The sequence below is a fragment of the Siniperca chuatsi genome, linkage group LG18 (assembly GCF_020085105.1).
Source record: "Siniperca chuatsi isolate FFG_IHB_CAS linkage group LG18, ASM2008510v1, whole genome shotgun sequence".
Lineage (NCBI taxonomy): Eukaryota > Metazoa > Chordata > Actinopteri > Centrarchiformes > Sinipercidae > Siniperca > Siniperca chuatsi.
Genome location: NC_058059.1, coordinates 8448060 through 8468925, shown reverse-complemented (window position 1 = coordinate 8468925; position 20866 = coordinate 8448060). Strand labels below are relative to the sequence as shown.

The 20866-nt window shown below is 39.7% G+C and overlaps 2 protein-coding genes across 7 annotated transcripts; one reads left to right on the top strand and one right to left on the bottom strand.

Moving 5' to 3' along the window:
• Positions 1-452: 452 nt before the first annotated feature.
• Positions 453-5900, bottom strand: atp5fa1 (ATP synthase F1 subunit alpha). The gene is made up of 11 exons (XM_044174546.1): positions 5748-5900; positions 4356-4431; positions 4063-4232; positions 3370-3543; positions 2551-2717; positions 1800-2100; positions 1450-1674; positions 1264-1371; positions 1031-1175; positions 777-927; positions 453-682 (listed from the first exon to the last, which is right to left on the bottom strand). Exons 1-11 carry the CDS (start codon positions 5805-5807, stop codon positions 604-606), a joined length of 1656 nt encoding a protein of 551 aa, XP_044030481.1. The 5' UTR covers positions 5808-5900; the 3' UTR covers positions 453-603.
• Positions 5901-8253: 2353 nt separating this feature from the next.
• On the top strand, positions 8254-18819 carry lg18h18orf25 (linkage group 18 C18orf25 homolog). 6 transcript variants are annotated; one of them, XM_044173167.1, is made up of 5 exons: positions 8254-8466; positions 9467-10363; positions 15255-15425; positions 15865-15979; positions 16059-18819. In XM_044173167.1, exons 2-5 carry the CDS (start codon positions 9532-9534, stop codon positions 16246-16248), a joined length of 1308 nt encoding a protein of 435 aa, XP_044029102.1. In that variant the 5' UTR covers positions 8254-8466; positions 9467-9531; the 3' UTR covers positions 16249-18819. The 6 variants fall into 6 exon arrangements, with proteins under 6 accessions (XP_044029102.1, XP_044029101.1, XP_044029106.1 ...); XM_044173166.1 differs by having other exon boundaries at positions 9464-10363; XM_044173171.1 differs by lacking the exon at positions 15255-15425 and having other exon boundaries at positions 8255-8466.
• Positions 18820-20866: the final 2047 nt, after the last annotated feature.

The following is a 20866-nucleotide window of genomic DNA, read 5'->3' as shown; positions in this document are numbered from 1 at the left end:
TTTCATACAGTAGCTCTTTAATCATGACAAAGGCAAAGAATGCAACATTAAAATCATAAAGGAACAGGGTCTATTGCTCACTGTCAGTCAATGACAGTGTGTGTATACACATGAAAGTCCCATTTGCCTTTGTCGTTTTTCAGTGCGATTGATTTTGTTGGTTTTGATGATCTGAAATGCTTTCATCAAAGGCAGGGAAGACAGCAACCAGAACAGCCACACACCATCATCTGCTTCTTAATCGTTCTGCTCAAATGAGGCAGGATTTTTAGAAACAAACAGTTTAGATGTGTGGCTGTGCACTATATAAGCATTGGTTTCACTATTTTCACTGTTATAGGATCAGTAGGAACTGCAAATTGTGGTGTGAGATCACAACAGTTACACCATTGACGTATATCAAAATATAAAGCGATCCAACAGTGCACCAAACACAAAAAGAGGCAATCAAGTCAACTAGTTGGAATACTTTATTCTCTCTTAAGAGATATCTGTACATTAAAGATCAAGTGCCTCTTGGGTTTTTTTTTTTAAAGTTCATAGAAAGTATAACTGACGCTGCACAATGCAAACATGAAAACAGCCAGGCCAAGAAGCATAACTTTAATCAAAACTGGAGAGGAAATTCAACACAACTTGCTTGAGCTTAGCATCAGATGCCTCAGAGATTTTGCCATCAGTCCTGAAATCAAGAAGAGATGGTTACAAAATACATACAGAACATCAATTACAATGCAAAAGCCCAAATGCTGTTGCCCAGAAGCTCTTTAACTTACCTAATAGCTGCCAGCAGGTCTTGGTGCTGGCTCAGTATGTGCTGCAGGAACGCCTTCTCGAACTTGGTGATCTTGCTAGGCTCCATTTTGTCCAGGTGTCCCCTCACACCAGCATAAATGACTGTTACCTGTTCTTCAATAGCCATTGGAGCTGAACGATGAAAGCATACAGTCACAAGTCAACTGTGGAATGGATACATTTTCTGAAAGAGATGCCTACTAAGGGAAATTGAATACTAAATGTAAATACTCACAGTACTGTCCCTGTTTAAGGAGCTCAGTCAGACGAACACCACGGTTCAGCAGCTGCTGAGTGGCAGCGTCCAGATCAGAACCGAATTGAGCGAAGGCAGCCACCTCACGGTACTGGGCCAGCTCAAGCTTCATGGTACCAGCCACCTGGTGATGGACAGAAGTCAATAAGTCAGAATCAAAGACATTAATTGTGATAAAAGCTGGGAGATGGGTGATTACAAAGAAGGCTAACCTGCTTCATGGCCTTGGTCTGGGCAGCAGATCCGACACGTGACACAGACAGACCGACGTTGATGGCCGGACGAATACCCTTGTAGAACAGCTCAGTCTCTAAGAAGATCTGAGTGAGAAAACAACATTCAGTAACTGGTTTAAGATTTTCATTGGGATGAAGCGAGTCAACGAGTGACACACTTACCTGTCCATCTGTGATGGAGATGACATTAGTTGGAATGTAGGCTGACACATCACCAGCCTGTGTCTCGATAACGGGAAGGGCTGTGAGGGAGCCGCCGCCAAAGTTGTCGTTCATCTTAGCAGCTCTCTCCAGCAGACGGGAATGCAAGTAGAAGACGTCTCCTGGGTAAGCCTCACGACCGGGGGGACGACGGAGCAGCAGGGACATCTGACGATAGGCAACAGCCTGTAGAAAGATAACACACACGAGGTTGGGTTTATCTGCAAACGAAACTTTGTCAAAATTATTTACAGCAACTGGTTTTCCCTGCGTTAAAATCCCCTCCAACAATCCGATTAAATAAAACTTACCTGCTTGGACAGATCGTCATAGATGATCAGGGCATGCTTGCCGTTGTCTCTGAAGTACTCTCCCATGGAGCAGCCAGAGTAGGGAGCCAGGTACTGCAGCGGAGCGGCATCAGAGGCAGTAGCAGATACCACAATGGTGTATTTCATGGCATCGGCATCAGTCAGCCTCTTCACCAGCTGAGCCACTGTAGATCTCTTCTGGCCGATAGCGACATAGATGCAATACAGCTTCTTCTTCTCATCAGTTCCTTCATTGAAGCGCCTCTGGTTGATGATTGTGTCGATGGCAATTGCGGTTTTGCTGCAACACAAATATAAAGACTAAGCACCATGGATACACCGACTTACAGATCCATGTTGTACATAAGGGAATCTCAATCTTGTGCTTTCAGGTTTAAATTAACAAATCATAACCACAGAAGGAAAAATACTCAGACTGTTGTATAATAAATTTATAAGACAACAGGGATGAAACATTATGCAACAAACCACTTAAAATATTATTCCTATTATTATCTGACATGCACTAATGTTTATTCATATGTCAGTGTTAAAATGTAAAACCACAAACTGATTAAAGGTTGATCTACCAGAAATCAGAACGATTAAAACATATAACATATTGCAATACTGATTTTTGTCCCACCCCTTGTCAGCACGTCCACTACTCCAACAGCATTTCAAAGACACTAGGAATAACATCAAATGCTGCCATGTGTTCCAGTATTCACTTTGAGCAGAATCCTCTTACCCAGTCTGCCTGTCTCCAATGATGAGCTCACGCTGTCCACGACCGATGGGGACCAAACTGTCCACGGCTTTGATGCCAGTCTGCATTGGCTCCCTCACAGAGATACGGGGGATGATACCAGGGGCCTTCAGACCCACACGCCTGCGGGTATTGGTGCCAAGGGGGCCCTGTGAGGAAAATAATGGAACAAAAACGATCAGTATTGCCATGACCTACTTTCTCACATTTGGCTAATAAACTATTCAATCAAAAAGGCATGATGATACTGTAAAACCCCCTCTAATATAATAACCCAAGAGGGAAATTTATGAAAATTAGTCACAAGAACCCACATTACTCCAATCCCGTCTGTAACAGAATTAATTTTAAGATTCTTTTATTGGTTAAAATATTGAATGGCTTTGTCCCATCTTATCTGTCTGACATGGCTAAGAAATATGTGCCTGCTAGGTCCCTCAGGCTTGTTAATTGTTGCTGAGGTCAGAACTAAAAGGCATGGAGTGGCAGCTTTTGTTTGTTACACTCCTAAACTATCGAACAGTCTGCCTGAGGGTTTAAGGGACTCCAAATCTATATACACTTTTAAATGAAATCTTAAGACACATCTTTTTAATATTGCTTTCTCCTCAAGTGTTTTAACCAATTATTTTATCCTATTATATTTATTCATGTTTTGTTTTATCGTAAATGTCATGATTAATTGATTTTATGTAATTGTATTTATTAATTGTGCTATAAAAAATACAGTTGTTTATTATTATTATTATTATTATTATTATTATTATTATTATTATTATCATCATCATCATCATCATTTACCTTTCCATCGATAGCATTTCCCAGGGCATCGACGACACGGCCCAGGAGCTCTTCACCAACAGGCACATCTACAATAGCACCTGTTCTCTTGACAATGTCACCTTCCTTGATCAGCTTGTCGTTACCAAACACCACAACACCAACATTGTCGGGCTCCAAGTTCAGAGACATGCCCTGGATGAGAGAAAAAAGAAAAAAAACAACAGTTACTACCACTTTTCCCAGTTTACAAATTACTGATGACATGGCAATCAATTAGCCTCTAATAATCACCAAGTACACAATTGAAACCCGAGCAAATTAATATGCTGCACTAACAATTCTATATACATGTACTGGTTTTGCGAAATTACTGTTTTTTTGACCCATCGGGGGGGAAATGCGCAGACTCCTTTACTCTAGCAACAGTCTTTTATACAGTACATTTACATATGGACACTACACAGTGACTTATATTAGTGTCCACTAAGTAGCAGTCGCTATGTACTTACCTGAAGGGACCATTGACAGCAGTTTCTGAGAAAGTAGACAGCATTGCCATTTGCCAATTACCTATGACTACAAAATCATTTAGAGGCTGGTTAAACGAATACAATCGCTGATGTCTGAATCCAATCTTCTCAAACATTCAAGCTGTAGCATCAACCCATTCAGTGAAAGGTCAGAGTCTCAGGGTTACATCGTCAGTCTTACCTTCAGACCAGAGGAGAACTCCACCATCTCCTCAGCCTGCACGTTCCTAAGGCCGTACACTCTAGCAATACCATCGCCGATGGACAGGACGCGCCCAGTCTCCTCCAAGTCCGCACTGGTGTCAGCTCCCAAGATCTTCTCCTCCAGAATGGACGATACCTCGGCTGTGCCTTTAAAGTATGTAAAGTGTTAATTTCTAATTAACAAGTTTGGAAACCCTGTTGGGTAATAACCTTACCAGTGAATTAATTTTCTTAAGCAGTAGGCCAATACAGGTTTCAGGAAACACCGACCTGTTTTCTGCAGCCATGGACGGGCGGTGTGTAGATTCTTGGCTCCTACACATGCTGCAGCAACGTTCTTGGATACCTTTAAGACAATGGCAAAGAGTAAATAAATCAATTTTATCTAGACCAAATAAGTGCAGCATTTTCTATTTAATCACTTATTTAAATCAGTAAAATCGAATATAAAATCAGTTGCCAATTTATTAGGTACACCGAGTTAAAACTAATGCAGTCTAATGCAACAGCCCTGCAATATGTCTTACAATCTTCAGTTTTTGTTGAGAAACTAGCTGTAGTTTGTGGTGCTGTTGGATTTAATTTTATTATTACTGACAGGTGTTTCGAATATTTTGTCCACAGAGGATAGACTATTTTCAAATAACCTAGTGAGTTTTCCCAGGTACCTGTAACATTTCAACAGTGATGATTGAAAAATATTAAAACACAGCAAAGAGAAGAAAATATAACAAAATAAAGATTACTGACTGACCTTCCTAGTGACTTTGTCACAGAACTAAGAAAGCTAACCCAATTATAACCCCAGTTTGTGCCTCTCATGTATTACCAGTACACTTGAGTCACAGAGGGAAGCATCCAGATTGTCAGAAGAGTCTTTGAGGACTTTAAAAAACACCTATAGAACAGCTGTAAGTGTTGTTAAACGATTTACTGGGTTTATCAAACATCTCCAGGTATTTATTTTTCAGAGAAAGGGATATGCTTAACTCTGTGACTCGCATATAATGTTAGTACATGAGAGGCACAAACTGGGACTAACCCAAATTTTGAGTTGATATGAGCCTTTTCCACTCACATTACATTGTAAATTACTATTAGTAGCTAAAATATATATTTGGACTACAACATGACTTGGGTCTTCTTCCAAAATATTTTTTAAAAATTGAGAAAGGGCAACAGGTCATGCAGCCTGCAGAGTCACAGGACAGTCCTCAGACTCCATCCAATAACAGTTACCAGCCAGAATATCCAGCCTAATATCACCCCATATACACAAACAACTATTCAAAGCTTAGCCTGGCAAATTTGCAGTGAAAGCTGGCATGTGAAGTCAGACAAACCTGACCTTCAATACCAAATTACATCGTCATTACTACACGTTAGCTTAGTCATATCCAATGACAATGCATTAACACCATGACACATCTGAGAGATTAATTTTATCCTCTAGTCACCCATAATAATGTACTGTACTGTCTTGAGGGCGGCGTGTTGCTGTCTGTCAGCTACAAACGGTAACAGAGGAAACTCGCAATGTGAAGGGCCCGGTGTCCTCCAGTGCATGCACAAAGCCGCCGTGTTTTTTTATTTCAATAAAGTCGGGATTTTTCTGAAGAAAGTCGACACAAATTGAAACTCAACGAAATTAGAAATACTTACAAATCCAGCCCGTCGAGGGAGATTGCGGGCAAGGGCCGCTGCAACGCGTACTGACAGCATGTTGGCGTCCTGCTGGGTCTGTCCTGCTCCGGAGCGGAGAGAGAAGGATGGCGGACACGGCAACCGATAGAAAGGTCACAGTGACCCGGAAGTACTTCAAAATAAACTACTACTTCTTCTTCTGTACTTTTCCATGTTTCTATTTTTTGTTTTATATTACGTTTCCTTTTTTTTATATATTATATTGTGTAATATTGTCAAAGGCCGGTTGGGTCATAATTATATTAATAAATAAATAAGTGATAAATACGTTAATATACGTTAATATTAATGTATTTATCCCGAGGGAAATTGTTGTGCAGCAGTTGCAGTACAAAGTAGATGCAGCTGAGTGCAAATATAAAATATCAATAAAGGTGCAAGTAAAAAAATACCAATAAACAGATATCTAAAATCCCCAAAATCCAAAATATACACAATGCCAAAAACATAAACAAGGTTAACTGTAAGGATCACAAGTTGTTCATATATCAAGTTATATTAATAAGACTTTAAATAACGAAATATCAAAGAAAACATTTGAATATAGCTCCCTAAATATATAAGCAGACAATTAAATAATTAAATAACCAAATAAATATATATCAAAGAAAATAAATCTGTATCCAGTGAAATAAATATATGAATATATAAATTACTTAAAAACTCCATTCCCACTTTATTTTCTACATTTTTTAAAAACAATTAAATAATGTATTTACTTGATTTTGTATTTATTTAATTGTCTACTCATTAATGAAATTCAGTGAGAGATTTTTATATAGAGATATGTATCTACCTCACACGGCCTCCAGGTCGTCAGCATGTCTGGCACCACGCGACCTGCCACATTTGGCAGAGATGAGGAGGCTCAGGTCTTAATGATGTTTGTTTTTCCCTTTCTCTTTGAGTGTTGCATCTTATTTTTAAGCCAAAAGAGCCTTATTCCATGGGTGAGCAACTGTCATTGAGCACAAAAGAAAATACTGAATCTGTATGAATCACTAATTCAATAAAAGCCAAGTCTCAGTGGCTGGTTGATGTTCCCACTTAAAAGGATAAACACGAGTATCCATAGCAACAAACAGCAGCAAATGAGTCATAGTCTCCATACGTCTACCACAGGTGTTCCTTGTGGTTAGTCTGTATACTGCTGTTTTATCTGATTGGTTTTCAGAATAAGCCTTTACAGGTGTTTGGGTTCTGGATCACAGAAAGCCCCACAGACCTCCATGAATGGTCTGCAGCTGCGGCCAGAAGCTCAATAGACCACATCAGCCTGCTGGAGGACCTGGGCTGAATCACATCATGGTGCGGTTGATGAGATGTTCTTTCATAAAACAACTTACATCATGATCCATCTGGTCGTATTAGAGTAATCAAAATTTAGCTAGGTGATTTTCCAGTTATTTCCAATGAAATGTAATAAAATTAGTCAAAAAGATATATTTTCTAATTAGGGTATTTAAAAATAATTTAGATTTCTGTTGCTCCAGATTTAACCAAATTTACACCAAAAATATAGATTGTTTTATTTAAAAAAAAATCCAGATATCTCTACGACCGATATCTCCAAAACTCGGCAACTCACACCAAAAAATCCAGATGGATAAATAGCACTACAGGTGAGAGTAAAAATATGGATTTTTGATTTTGGGGTGAACTGTCCCTTTAAGTAAAAGTAACCACAGGTAATACCACAATGTAAACATACTTGGTTACAAATAAAAGTCCTGCATTCAAAACTTTACTTAAGTAAAAGTACAGAAGTATTGACAGCTAAATGTATTTAAAGTATCAAAAGTAAAAGTAACCATGTAAGGAAAATGGCCCCTGTCAATGTTACTGTATATTATTGGATTATTATTATTATTATTATTATAACTGATGCACCAACACGTAAACAGTACTTTAATGTTGTACCTGGTCGAGGTCGAGCTCTTTTCAACTCTTTAATATACTGTATAACAAAATATAATGCATTGTAAATAAAATACATAAGCATATATAGGCCACAATACATACAGTATACAATATATACTTTATATAGTAAAGCTGTCAGATAAATGTAGTGGAGTAAAAAGTATAATATTTTTCTCTGAAATATAGTGGAGTGGAAGAATACAGTAGCATAAAATTGAAATAATCTGTACCTCAGAGTTGTGGTTAAGTACTGTACTTGAGTAAATGTACTTAGTTACTAACTTTCCACCACCAACGGCCAGCACACCCTCATACACTCCTATTACTGTAATGTGGGGGAAATTATGGTGACCCCTGGGCCACAACTAGCAGGGATACATCACCTCTGCTCTGTCCCTCTGCTGTCCATGCTTGTCCTGTGGTATGTTCCCCTTTTCACCCTGTAGTATTAATATCCGACCCACAGGGTCGCTCTACCATAAAGAAACGCCCGGAAGTGGCGCATGTAGCTTTGTGAAAGAAGGACGGCTGATGGAGACATTTTAAAATAAACACACAGCTAGCTGCTAACGGCTAACAGGGCTCGCGAAGGTGCGAGCACACTGCGCCAAAACACGTTCAAATTCTTCCAAGTTGTAAAGAACTGAAGTATATTTAGCAGTGCATTGTTTGTGCATCGTAAATCAAAGAGGTTACAAATTACCGAAGATGTGGAAAAGTCTGACACTGGGAAAAGAAGAATATAACTAACGCCGCGGTAAGTTGTAACTAGCGCAGCCGATTTTAAATGCTAAGTTGGTTATCGCTTTGACTGAGATACCGTTAGCTGTTAGCTGCTGACATTATCCTGCTTGTTACGCCTCTGGGCGGCTAGATACTGTTTCCATTTATAGTATCTTGCGAGGCAGCTGTCCTGCAACCTGAACATTTTTCCATGACTTGTCTTCTTCTCGCCAAGTTTGCAGTGTAAGGTTATGACCGAGGTTAGCTTCACTACGCAGCTAAAAGTAGCATCTAGATCCGAGCCTGCGGTAGCCTCAGCTAGCCACAGACACAACTAACTAAAGTCATTAATTCAGTCACCAATACACTTCTCATAGTACACACACTTAGTTTAATGTGGCCGAGGAGGTTGAACAGACTTTCATGAAATCATTCTCAAACTGTGAGACGTAATAGTAGAAGAAAAATCAAAGTAAAAGTAGCGTTCATTGCTCTTAGAAGCTAGCCAACGTTAATTGCTCACAAGTAATATCGTTAATGGTAATTTCTGGCCAAATTGTTGCACACAATTTAATTTGATTATTTTTGTTTTTGATATGTGAACAGTCAGTGTTTACGCAACATGTTGACCGAGTACAATATAATGCGAGTGTGGAGAGGAAGAAGAAAATGCTTGAATATGCCACCATTGTTTACCAATATAGTTCAACTGGAGATCTACATGTTTATACAGAAATGTCCGCTATATGTATTAGTGCCCTAAATATTGCCAAATGAGAAATTTAAGTAATGGTAAAGAACTTGTATTTGATGCTAACTCGGTGATTTCACACATTGTATTTGAAGTACTCACCTCAGATGCAGAAAGACAGGGTGGTAGCACATTTTTAAAAACAATTACTTACTGCAAATGAAAGTTTGCCTAGTAAAAAAAAAAGATATTATGCCCCATGCTTTCAGACATCCAGCCTCTTGCACAGATGCCCAGATTTAGACTGTGATTTGGAATTAGTGTTGTGTTTTTCTTCCAGCAGGTGAGCTCCTGTCCAGGCACATTGGTCCATGTTTGTTGGACCTTTGGGCTCTGGGCTTAACTAGCATGAAGATGGCTGATTCAGAGAAGGCAGAGGAATTTGTGGATGCTGAGTGCCCCCTAGAGTGCCTTGATGAAGCACAGTCAGCCACGGCTTCTGTTCAGGGAGAGCAGGATGAGGTTCTGAAAACAGAGACCACCACCAGCACCAGCTCACCACCGAGGGAAAAGGAGGCAGACAGCCCCTTCCATACAGAGGGCGAGCAGAGTCTCCTCTCCATGCCATGCCTGATGAAGGAGCTCCGCCGAGACTCCCCAGAGTCCCAGCATGCCTCTACTGGGAGTGACAAGCCTGTATCTCATCATATCTATGAGAGTGACTCCTCAAACCCCTGCATGCTCTCCCCCTCATCCAGTGGCCACCTTGCCGACTCAGACACACTCTCCTCAGGGGAAGAAGGTGCTGCTCCTCCCGCAGGAGAAGAGGGCAACATGGAAGCTTCAAATGATCCTGGCCAGGCAGCGGGAAGGCAAACATCTGCCTCAGCTACAGGGGGGAGGAAGTCTCGGCGGTCACGTTCGGAAAGCGAGATGCCTCCTAATGCGATGGTTGCAAAGAAAAACCGCTGCCAGCCCATCATGGTAGCAGCCGGAGGGCAGGAAAAACAAACCAATGGCAAGCTGGCAAAAGTGAAAGGTCACCGGAGCCAGAAACATAAGGAGCGAATGCGTTTGCTGAGGCAAAAACGAGAAGCAGCAGCACGGAAGAAGTATAACCTGCTGCAGGACAGCAGTACAAGTGACAGCGAGCTCACATGTGACTCCAGCACCAGCTCTTCTGAGGACGAGGATGATGACACTTCAGGAGGTAGCAAGACAATCAAGACAGATATTTCAGGTAACATCCAATGTTCACTACACATGCTTATAGTACTACTACCACTGTCCAGGGTAACAGTAGGAGCCACTTATATCCCATGTAAAATGCTGTATCACATAGTAATAGAAAAACATATAGGCCTACAGTGTATGACAGTCAAAGATGATTAGCCATCAGTCAAACACAGAGTTTAACAATAAGAGGGTGCCTGCATGACTTTAAATTTTCAGGCAACCCAAACTAAATGTTTCTTTTTCCACATATAGTAAGAAAATGTGATAGGGCTGTGTAAAGCTTTTGCAATATCAGATCAGTACAAGCACCGCTTTGTTTGTGTTTGTTTTTTATCAATCACGTTCTTTATTTTTTGTTATTTTCTCACTCATCATCTGTCTTCATTCACCCTGTCTTTTAGATACATAGACTGTATGTTTAGAGGGCCTATGCCATGTCACGATGTAGTACAGTATATGTTGGAACTTTGTCTCATCGTTTGCATGCCGTGGAAGTCTAGTGGACATTCTTCAACTCATGGAATGATATGAACAGAGTTGTGTTAATCTAACCTATATTGTGAGTTCTGCAATTCAACAAGTGAGCCATTTATATCCTCAGCCTTTGCTGTAAATAGACAAATGGTGTATAATCTCACTGTGTTAGTTTGAGTTGCAAGACTCTACAGTTACTGTTCAGTTTTGGTGTGCTGGTAGAAATACAGTCTTGTACCTGAGAGTTTAGACTCAAAATCATATTTATTGTGTCATTTTATTAGAATGCTCAAAAGTCAATTCAAAAGATTTATATCATCTTTTCTGTTAAGGAGGATTTAGTGAATGTCTGCATCACCCGAAGACTGCAAGGCATTTAGTATATCCTGCTTTTCTGTCTCCGCTTGTGGCTTTTGAATATTCCTTAGGTCTTTCATACACTTGACTCTGCCTACACTGGAGGCGATGAAGCTTTTTAGAATTGCCAACAGGTGGTTCTCTTCTCTATAATGGGTTCTGTAACACCTTTGATTAGTCAGATAGCTCTTGTGTCATCGACTAGAGAGCATTAATGCATATACAGCTCTGACTGAGGATGGCTGTATGCTGTAAACTAAACTCAGACACAGAAGTGTGTAATAAGAATAAACACTGGTAAACACAAGAATAAACACAAACACTGACAATATTGTCTGCACATTGGTCCTATGTTTGTTCCCTTAGTTAATCTATTGCTTCCTGATGATTGTAGAAATCTCTTGGGTGAGTTGAGTTCTCCATAAGTAGCTACTAGCAGAGTGTATTTACAGGCCTACTGCTATCTTGTCACTGTGATTGCATTTCTTAGAATATAATCTATTGGATTGGTTCTGGTAGGCAGTTTTTCTTTTCCATTAAATTCAGAATTTATCTTGTGGTGTGTCAAGGTTTTTGTTGAGTAAATAATTGTTTAGTTTGTTTCCAGAGTGGAAGTAGTTTATCTAATCTTATATTTTTGTTCAGGAATACTATAGAAGATTTATACATGGTGTCTATTTTGGCTGATACTAACCCTACCACATATTTTACAAAGATGATTGAAGTTTTAGCAGAAAATATAGTTGGACATATCTGTTGCCCTTCATCATAGGTTTGTAATGAATTTGCCTCAAATGAGTGTGTTTACCTCAAAGTCTCTCGACAAACTCTGAATCAGTCGCCCAAGACATCCAGTTATCTTACTTTAGGGATCCGTACTACATGAAATGTTTTCAACCATTTTTACATCCCGCACACAGATTTGAGTGCTACAACTGCATGATGTAGTCCATCAGCATGAAAGAGTCGATCTGCACGTAACCAAAAACAAACTCATTTTCTCTTTTTAATACAAAAGTCCACCTCCGAAGCATGAACATGCTACTGTATTTTCTTATGGCTTGGCCTCAATGTCTTTAAAGCTGGCTTCAGACGTGCATCGGAGAGATCCAGAGTGGGCGCCCACATTCATGGGCTGCTGGACAGCGGTTCGTGGGACAGGAACGGCATCGGCAGTGTTCTGGAGGAGGCCATGACACGCTTTGCTGTGATGCAGCGCCAGACTGAGGAGCGCTTCCGCATCTGGATGGAAAAGCTTGCACACCTCGACTCGGACAACGACTCATCCAAACGCTCAAGTGATGCCCCAGAGGGGCAGCAGCATCCCTCCCAGGGGGCACGGCCGTCCCCACCCAGTTCCTATTTGCCATCGTCAGAGTCTGCAGAGACTATGGCCGCCTACATGTTGGCACGAGAGAACAACAGTCTCACCCCCACCCCCATAAACAACAACAACATCCTACCTGAAGTGGTCACTCAGAATGGAAATCTAGGTGTTCCAGACCCTGGTCTCTTGAATGTTTAGATTACACTTCTACTTTACTCCTCGCTGTTTCATATTTTGATCTTACCAAGTGTAGAACTAGTTGATGCAGAAAGCATGGCAATGGGTATTAATAGGTAAATGATGTGAGGTCACTAAACAGATACACCATCAACAGCAGCTGGGCCTGAGCTGGTCATTTGAACTTCACAATGTGCAGACCTGAGGCCCAGTGCATCTGCTGGCACTGAATCACTGTGAGATTTGACATTCTGAATAATTCAACTCACCTGTTTGATTTCTGCAGCATCTGTGACACGGACACAAGGCATATCTCAATAGACTGTCGAGTCAGGGCTCTTATTTTATTGCTTATTGTATGACTTGTTTGTTTTTGTTGACCAGCTGTACACATACACAGAGTAGCTGATTATGTCGTTCATGCAGAATGTGCATTCCAGCACCTGGGCAGCCATCATGACAGTGCTAGGTGGGGTGCTGCTGCTTAATAGCATGTGCCTTGTCATTCTGACTTCATGCTGGAAATGATAGAGCTTAGTACTATTTCTTAAGTTTCTTAGGATCACCACTCTACATTACCCTTCTTTCCTCTGAACTATGTTTGCACTTTGCTTGTAAATGGTTCAGGTCTTTTAAAATCTTGTAACAACCTTTATTTTGGTGGCATAGCTTTACTAACATCAAAACATTTAAACATAGATTTGCCTATAAATATAAACACCATATACTAACCCACACGATTTCTTGCTTTCTAAAATTCTATGACGTAATTAGATTAGATGCGGTTTTTTAACGTTTGCCTTTCTGTTACATTTGCTGCTATCGCTGCCTGTGTGCAGTAACAAGAAACTAGTGAGGGAGGAATGACTCCCAATGTTTATTTTTAGTAGCCTATGTATAGATTATGGACGTCAGATAAGGCATGGGTTCATATGTTGTGGCTATTAGCTGCAATGTCAAGAGCCTCAAATCTTCACTTGTATATTATTCGTCTAGTTAATTTTTTTATTTGCACTGGTCTGCCAGCTCGGCCTTTGTCTCCACAAGGCACTGTGTGTTCCGCAGCTTGACTTTAAAACTGAAAAGCCAGGCATCAAACTAACAAATATACAGCAGTAATACAGCTGCAGTATGGTGCATGGCAATGTTTACTGATTTCCTAAAAACTGACTGATCTGAGTGATCAAGTGGCCTTCTCTGGTTCAGATCCTGTGGTCTTTGAGGTGGAAACACTTCTCAACTCCTCACAGTTCTTAACACTGCTAACACTATATCTAATCATCACAGACATTGATGAAGGAATCTTTGGCCTAATCATATTTATAGTTAGGATGTTTTAAAAAAAAAAAAAAAGTGTTACATTTTCTGTATGTGTGTATATGTAGCCCTATGTCAGTTTTACAGAACTGAAAGCTGGAAGCATCGTTTCCCCACCTGTTTGCATGTGATTATATTAGTATATAGACTGTGCAAGGCCAAATTAGTTTTCATCAGCAGCATGTGTGCAAGGTTTAGCTTTGCTTGTGCTGATAAATGGTGACTGACGGAACATTTTATCTATTTAGTTGTTTTCTCTTGGCCTAATGGTTTTGTTTCAAATTGTGTGAATATTAGTGTTTTTGTTTCATGGGGCATAATTACTTTGGGTTTAAATGGATCCAACAACTGCTGTCATGCATTTGGTAAAACTGATATTACCTTTAAATCAACTGTTTTGTCAACATGGTAAAAAGAGCCTCATGCATACAATCTCAAACTGTGTGCATTAGAAACAACACTAAGGACAGTCCATTGTTTACCAAAGAGACTCTCCTGGTTTACATTAGTCCTTTTTCTATCTTTTAATACATGGTCTTTACATTGGCAAGTCCTCGGTTTCTCTGGTAACCCTGGTACCTACTTATTTCAGCCCAATCCGCTATTCATAGGCAGTGTTCTCTCATAGTGCTGTCCAGACGAACCCCCTCACACACACCCACAGACTTGTCTGGATAGCACTGTGTGTGTGTGTCTCCCTCTCTCCCAGGGACTCCTTTACAGGGTAGAACAAAGATACACGTTCCCGCTCTTCCACAGAGTTATTCTTCTGTTGTTTGTTTGGCTTTTATTATCCCATTACATTTCATTCACTGAGTAAGATCATTTTGAAGTGTTTTGTAATGACTGTATTCTAGTGTAGTTTTTATGTGAATGGCTGTTATTTTAAAAGCAATAAATGGAGAGAAAAAAACTGCTGCTGCAAAAGGTTTATTAATTCACAGCGAACACAACCATTCCTATAGTATAAAAGCCTCATTAGTGTAGCGTGGAAAAGGAATCATAATCTTATTCAGTCTGAGGTTTCTCTAATTGTTCATGTTTTACAGCAGAACTAGTGCTATAAGCCAAAATGTTTCACTTCACTCTTGGTGTAAATCTTTGCATCTGGGAAAATAGGGTGTGTTTCCTTGTGTATATTGTAGATGCTGCAGTTAGCAGGACTACAGTCTCTGTTCCAAACAGTCCTACTATTCCCAGGCATGATTTGAATAATGAAAAGTGTTTTCTTTGTTTTCTGCAGACGGGCTTCCAGTAGTGGGTCACTATGATATTTCAGACACTGATTCTAACCAGGAGAGTATGAGTGTGGAGACAGTCCGGCCCACGGTGATAAAGCATGAGCTAAAAACACACAGAGGCCAGGATATGGCAGCTCACTCTGGGTGTATAAGAGCTCTGAGCTCTATCGCAGGTCAGTTACAAACCCGCTAAATCCAAACTGATAATTTCCACTCCTCTCAGTGAAGACAGGAAATTTAGTGGCATGGGTGTCATCAATAAGCAACATGCTATGTGGGGGAAATGGTCTTATTAATCTCAGCAAGATGCCTTTGAAGTACTACTGCCTTCATCCCACACACCACTGGCTTGCATTTGGTGCTATTAAAAAAAAGTCTTTGCTTCAAGACAAAAGAATTGACCTTTTATGACTAGCCGGCATTGTCAAAACATGAATTATAAAGTCCACACTGTATGTTTTGTCCAATGTGTCACGCAAACACAAGTGATCATTGTTTTGTTCTTGTCTGTGTCAAAGCAGCTGCAGTCTATATGTGTCAGCAAGGCCTGAAGCTCTCTACTGCTCTGGTGGTCCTCACAATGTGTGACTCTGTTCCTCTTATTTGTTACAGGCCACGTGGAGGCAGAGCTGTCGCACAAGGGAAGTTCTCAACACAACAAGGGCCAGATTAACATTGCTTCTTCCGACAGTGAGGTGGAAATAGTTGGAGTGCAAGAGAAAGCACGGTAAAGACTTTAAGTGGTGAAACTTTATTTCCAAAAAAAAAAAAAGGTTCACCGTTTAATTTTTTGTTTCTAAAACCAGATGCGCCCACCCATGCGGAGGAGTGATAAAGAGTCTGTCCTCCTGGAAGGAAAACTCAGTGGAGCAGTTGAACAGCACAAATCAACCACAGCTCTGGACTACTGTTTCCCCTCAGTCCAACTGGGTGTCCCCTCCTGAAGTGGTGGACCTCACACTCGACGAGGACGCCGGACACAAATACCTACTTTAAACAACTTCTACACTGAAGACTCATTATTTCTTCCTCTCACTCCTCATCATCCCTCTTGCCTTGCCTCCATGTTATGGCTGAAATCCTTCCTATAGTTGCGGCCTCACCTGTAACCGCTCATGGACTCTTCCTGCTCTAGAGCACTGTTTGTTTTTAACTTACTGTTAAACAATCATATGTATCAAAGCCATTCTACTGACGTGATTTCCTGATCTTGGCTTGTCAGCTCTGAATTTAGGTGTAATAAAATGCACAGCACACCAAGTGCAGGTGGAAATTTAAGAGTGATTTATCTGTTAATGATAGCAATATCCTATCTTCATTTAATACCTCAGTTACCCCTATGATAATGGATGTAGGTAGTCATTTTGTGTTGTATGCTTGCAAGCTGTATAGGGAAAACTTCAAGTTGATGCTTGAGAGCAGGTCAGTATCACAACATGGCTGTTGATCTGCTTCACTACAGACTCTGAACGGCATATTTTCAGACTTGATTTCAGATTTGATTTGGCATTTTTATCTGCAGTCACCTGCAGTCAAGACAAAAACGGCAGCTGGTACACTTTTTGTTGTATGGTTAGACCATAGATTGATGGCAAAGTTTGCTTTGGACCTGTCTAGGTCAATTTTGTTTTCAAAAGTCTCACCACTGGTTTCACATTTATTCAGTCTGCATTGATAGCTTTGCTTTACTATACTGTCCAGCATAGGTACAGCCTATGCTCTGGTGCTGTCGGGGAGAGTTTGGGGTTATTTTAAAGGAATAGTTCGACATTTTGGGAAATACACTTATTTGCTTTCTTGCAGAGAGTTAGACGAGATGTGGCGAACTATTTCTTGGCTTTGCACTGTAACTTCCCTGAGTCTCCACTGGTTGCCTGGCAACTGCTCAGAGCCAAGAAATAGTTGGACAGAGCGAGGCTAGCTGTTTTCCAGTCTCCAGTCTTTGTGCAAAGCTAAGCTAACCTGCTGCTAGCTGTAGCTTCATATTTAATGGATAGACATGAGAGTGGTATGGATCTTCTCATCTAGCGTTAACTCTTCCCCAACAAGTGGATAAGCGTATTTCTCAAAATGTCTTGATTTAAATTCACAGCTTTTGTTTCTGTTACTACCATATAAGTTTATCCTTTTTTATGAAAACAAACAGAAATCTGCTGGTTAAATTAAGGGAAAATACAAACGCACTAGTTACAAGCACACTACAAAATACAACTAATTTCCACCACAGCACTACTATATGTGGTGGTGTATTGGCAATGGAAATGTATGTATCTTTTGTTTTGAGACATATTTTATGTTGGAAGCCACAGAGTCTGCGAGTGTCCCAGGTGACATAGTTATCAGTGAATGTATGACCCTGCAGTGTTGACTGGGTGTACTTACTGTTTGCATTCTTATCCTGAGTGGATGCAAACACCTTTAAAACTCTGGGGACCCCTTTATAACAACTGAGGAAATGTATTTTCCACTGAATACTGCAAAGCAAGATGGCCTGAATGCCTTGAAATGTGCACTATTTTCTTTTAAGATCGTATAAAGCTTATTCTTTTACCTTACAAAGCAGTGGATTTTGCTATCTCAACAATAAATATTTTAATAATAGATGTGAATTTAGCACATAAAAAGAGTAAAAGTGGTGTTGAGTTTGTGCCCACGTGGGGCGTTTATAGAAGAGACGTTTACTGTATGAACTGTTTTTAACCCTGATCCTCAGGGCCTGCTTTCTCTCTTTCCCTGTGGTCTTATTTTTGTCTTCATGCAGTACTGCAGCCCTGGTGAGACTGCAGCCATGCTGGTAAATTTTTATCAATGATCCAACTTCACACACTGTTTTAACATTTAGTTTGTTTTATTGCATTTTGAATAACACCTACTTTATAAAGTGATGCTTGCATATTGTAGAATCAAATTATTTTACTTCTGCTGGTCACAGAAGGGAAGGGAAAATCCTAAATATAAGGAACCAAACCAAAGTCTAAATGGATTTTTTGTTTTCTTTCCAGATTTGAATTTTACTTCCAGTTTATTCTTTTAAATTTGCTCTGTAAGTCTAAATCTTTTCATTTGGAAGTGTATTTGTTGTGAAATGAGGTGACATGAATTCAGTTTCGAACTCAAGATACAGTTTAGTATAATGTGATATTTTTGTTTTCCTTTGGCCAGTTCTTACCACTATATGCAGCTACCACTGTAATGACAATTCTTTTACCAGACCACTTCTGCTTGCAAAGTCCATTTTGCTATTGTTCCTTAGGATTATTATGAAATGTTAGTAAGACTCATGTCTTTAGTGATAGAGGTTTGGTAGAAAATTAGGGCAGTGATGCTCTATGGTTGCACATAGCATGTTTGGTCACATCTTTAACCTCATGTCAGATATTATCCTCATTACCAGTAATTTAGCTTTGCTCTTCTGTTATTTTTGTTTTAATTTACTGTCAGTATTTTAAATTAACAAAAAATGTGTTTATTTTGTTGCTTCTGCAAGTCCTTGACCTCCTTGAAATTATGTCTGTAGAACAAAAAGAAACTATTTTAAAACTAAATAAATAGAGCGTTATTTAATGACCTCTTTGTACAGTAATTTATTTTCTTGTCACTAGAAAACGCAGTGATTCATTTTACAAGCAGGCCATGAAGTCTTTGCTTGTGTGCTGTGATTGTTAGGATGTCAAATGTCTAGTGTCGACCTTAGGGATGGAAAATTGAACTGATGAGGATTTTTCTTTGTTGTTTCATTTAAGTCTGATGAATCAATGTCTACATGGCTGTCAAAGGTAGTCTAATTGAGACTGAAGTCTATGAAGTGAAGACAATGAAATTTGTTGCAAGTTTTTCATCCTTTCAGACAACTTTAACTACAACTTTAGCAAACAATGTTACTTAAATTCTACTTTTATAAGTTCTCCCTCAAACATAGATAGTATAATAATGGCAGCACACTGATAAATGAAGCCCAAAGTCTCGTATATCAAAAAGTGTTTTATACAAGTATGATCTCGTGTGTACGAGTGAGAATAATTGCCATCATAGGTACTATAATACTTAATGAGACGTCTCATTCTTTTCTTTTATCTTGTGGCCAAACAGTCTAGACAACTGCCTCGCTGTGAACAATACAACTTTACCCTCACCCACAAAAGTGGCATGCCAGATCAGAGGTCATACTGTGACACCTGCCGCTAGGGGGACATATGGAGTTCACATGAAGAGGACAATGAGGGAGTGGAGCAATTCAATCTGCGGGGCCTTCTCCTAAAACCAAAGCCCTTTAGCCAGCTCTTTTCACCCTCGGGGCAGAACATCAGCTGTATGCTAATTTTTACAGGGCAGTGGTGGCCTCACAGAGCAGTGAGTGTGCTGGCTCTCTCAAAAGCCAGAAATAAGTAGGCTATCCTTCCTCTTGCAGATGTCTTTTTAGTCTGAATGATGCAGCTTTACATTCTGTGTTGTACAAGTGCTTTTCCAGATAATTTCCAGGTTTATTCTAAATGACAGCTCACTTAATAACTGCTCCAGCTGCTAACAGAGGGCTTTACACCAACAAAAATAATGCATGTGACTACTTTTAATTACAGTGAGCACAACATAAACTTTTACTTGCATGCTCTGCTAAAGAGAATTCAAACTTTTAGCAGTTTTGTAACCAACTTCTTTCTGTCATGGATCTTGATCATTTCTGTAAAAGACAAGTTAGTACTCTAATGAACTAATGTAAAATATTTAGATCTGAAATGATTTGATAAGTAATTTTTCATGCAAGAATAGTGAAAAAAAGCCTAATACTTCCTGGCTCAAGCTTCTCAAATGAGAGGATTTGCTGCTTTTCTTTGTCATGTATCATTGTAAACTGAATATCTTTGGGTTTTGGAGTTTTGAGCCAAAACAAGACACTTGAAGATGTCACCTTGGCCTCTGGGAAGTTGTGATGAGCATTTGTTTTTTACTTTTCTACATTTCATACACTAAACGATTAATTGGAAAAATAATCGATAATGAAAATAACATGTTGCATTGAAATAGAAGGCAATGTGACTCGTGAACACGAGGACAAAGAAAATCAATGACAGTATAGTAGCAACTGTTTTCATATTATGTATTATAAAAGTTTTGTAGTATAAAGTGGTAGTTATTTGTGAGTAAAGGGAACTGATTGTGGTAGTTTGACCTGCACTGAAAGGCTCTCTGTGTGGCACCGCAGGCTTAAAGCTTAGATGGTGGGAACTGGAAGACGAGGACATATGGGACTAAGAGTTTTGTGACCCCCTCAGCCTCCCAATGCCCATCTGTTCCTTCCCCCTTCAGGCTTAACACTAAAGGCAGAGAGGTTTTCAGGACACAGACAGTTTTCTGAATATCTGCTGTACAGGAAAATGGTACAACATAGGGAGTTTTTCAAAGGAATTATGATGAGAATTAAATATTACCTAATGATCTGTGATGATCCTGGCTGAGACAACTACTCCACTGGGTCCCAAAGTGAAGAGGAATAAGATTAAACTATAATTTAATCTAATGTGTTTTCTTGTCCTTAAAAAACTCAAAGATTCCTATTACAAACAGGCTATGTAGTCTTTGTCTATGTGTTGAGACTGAAAAGGAGTGTCAACTGTCC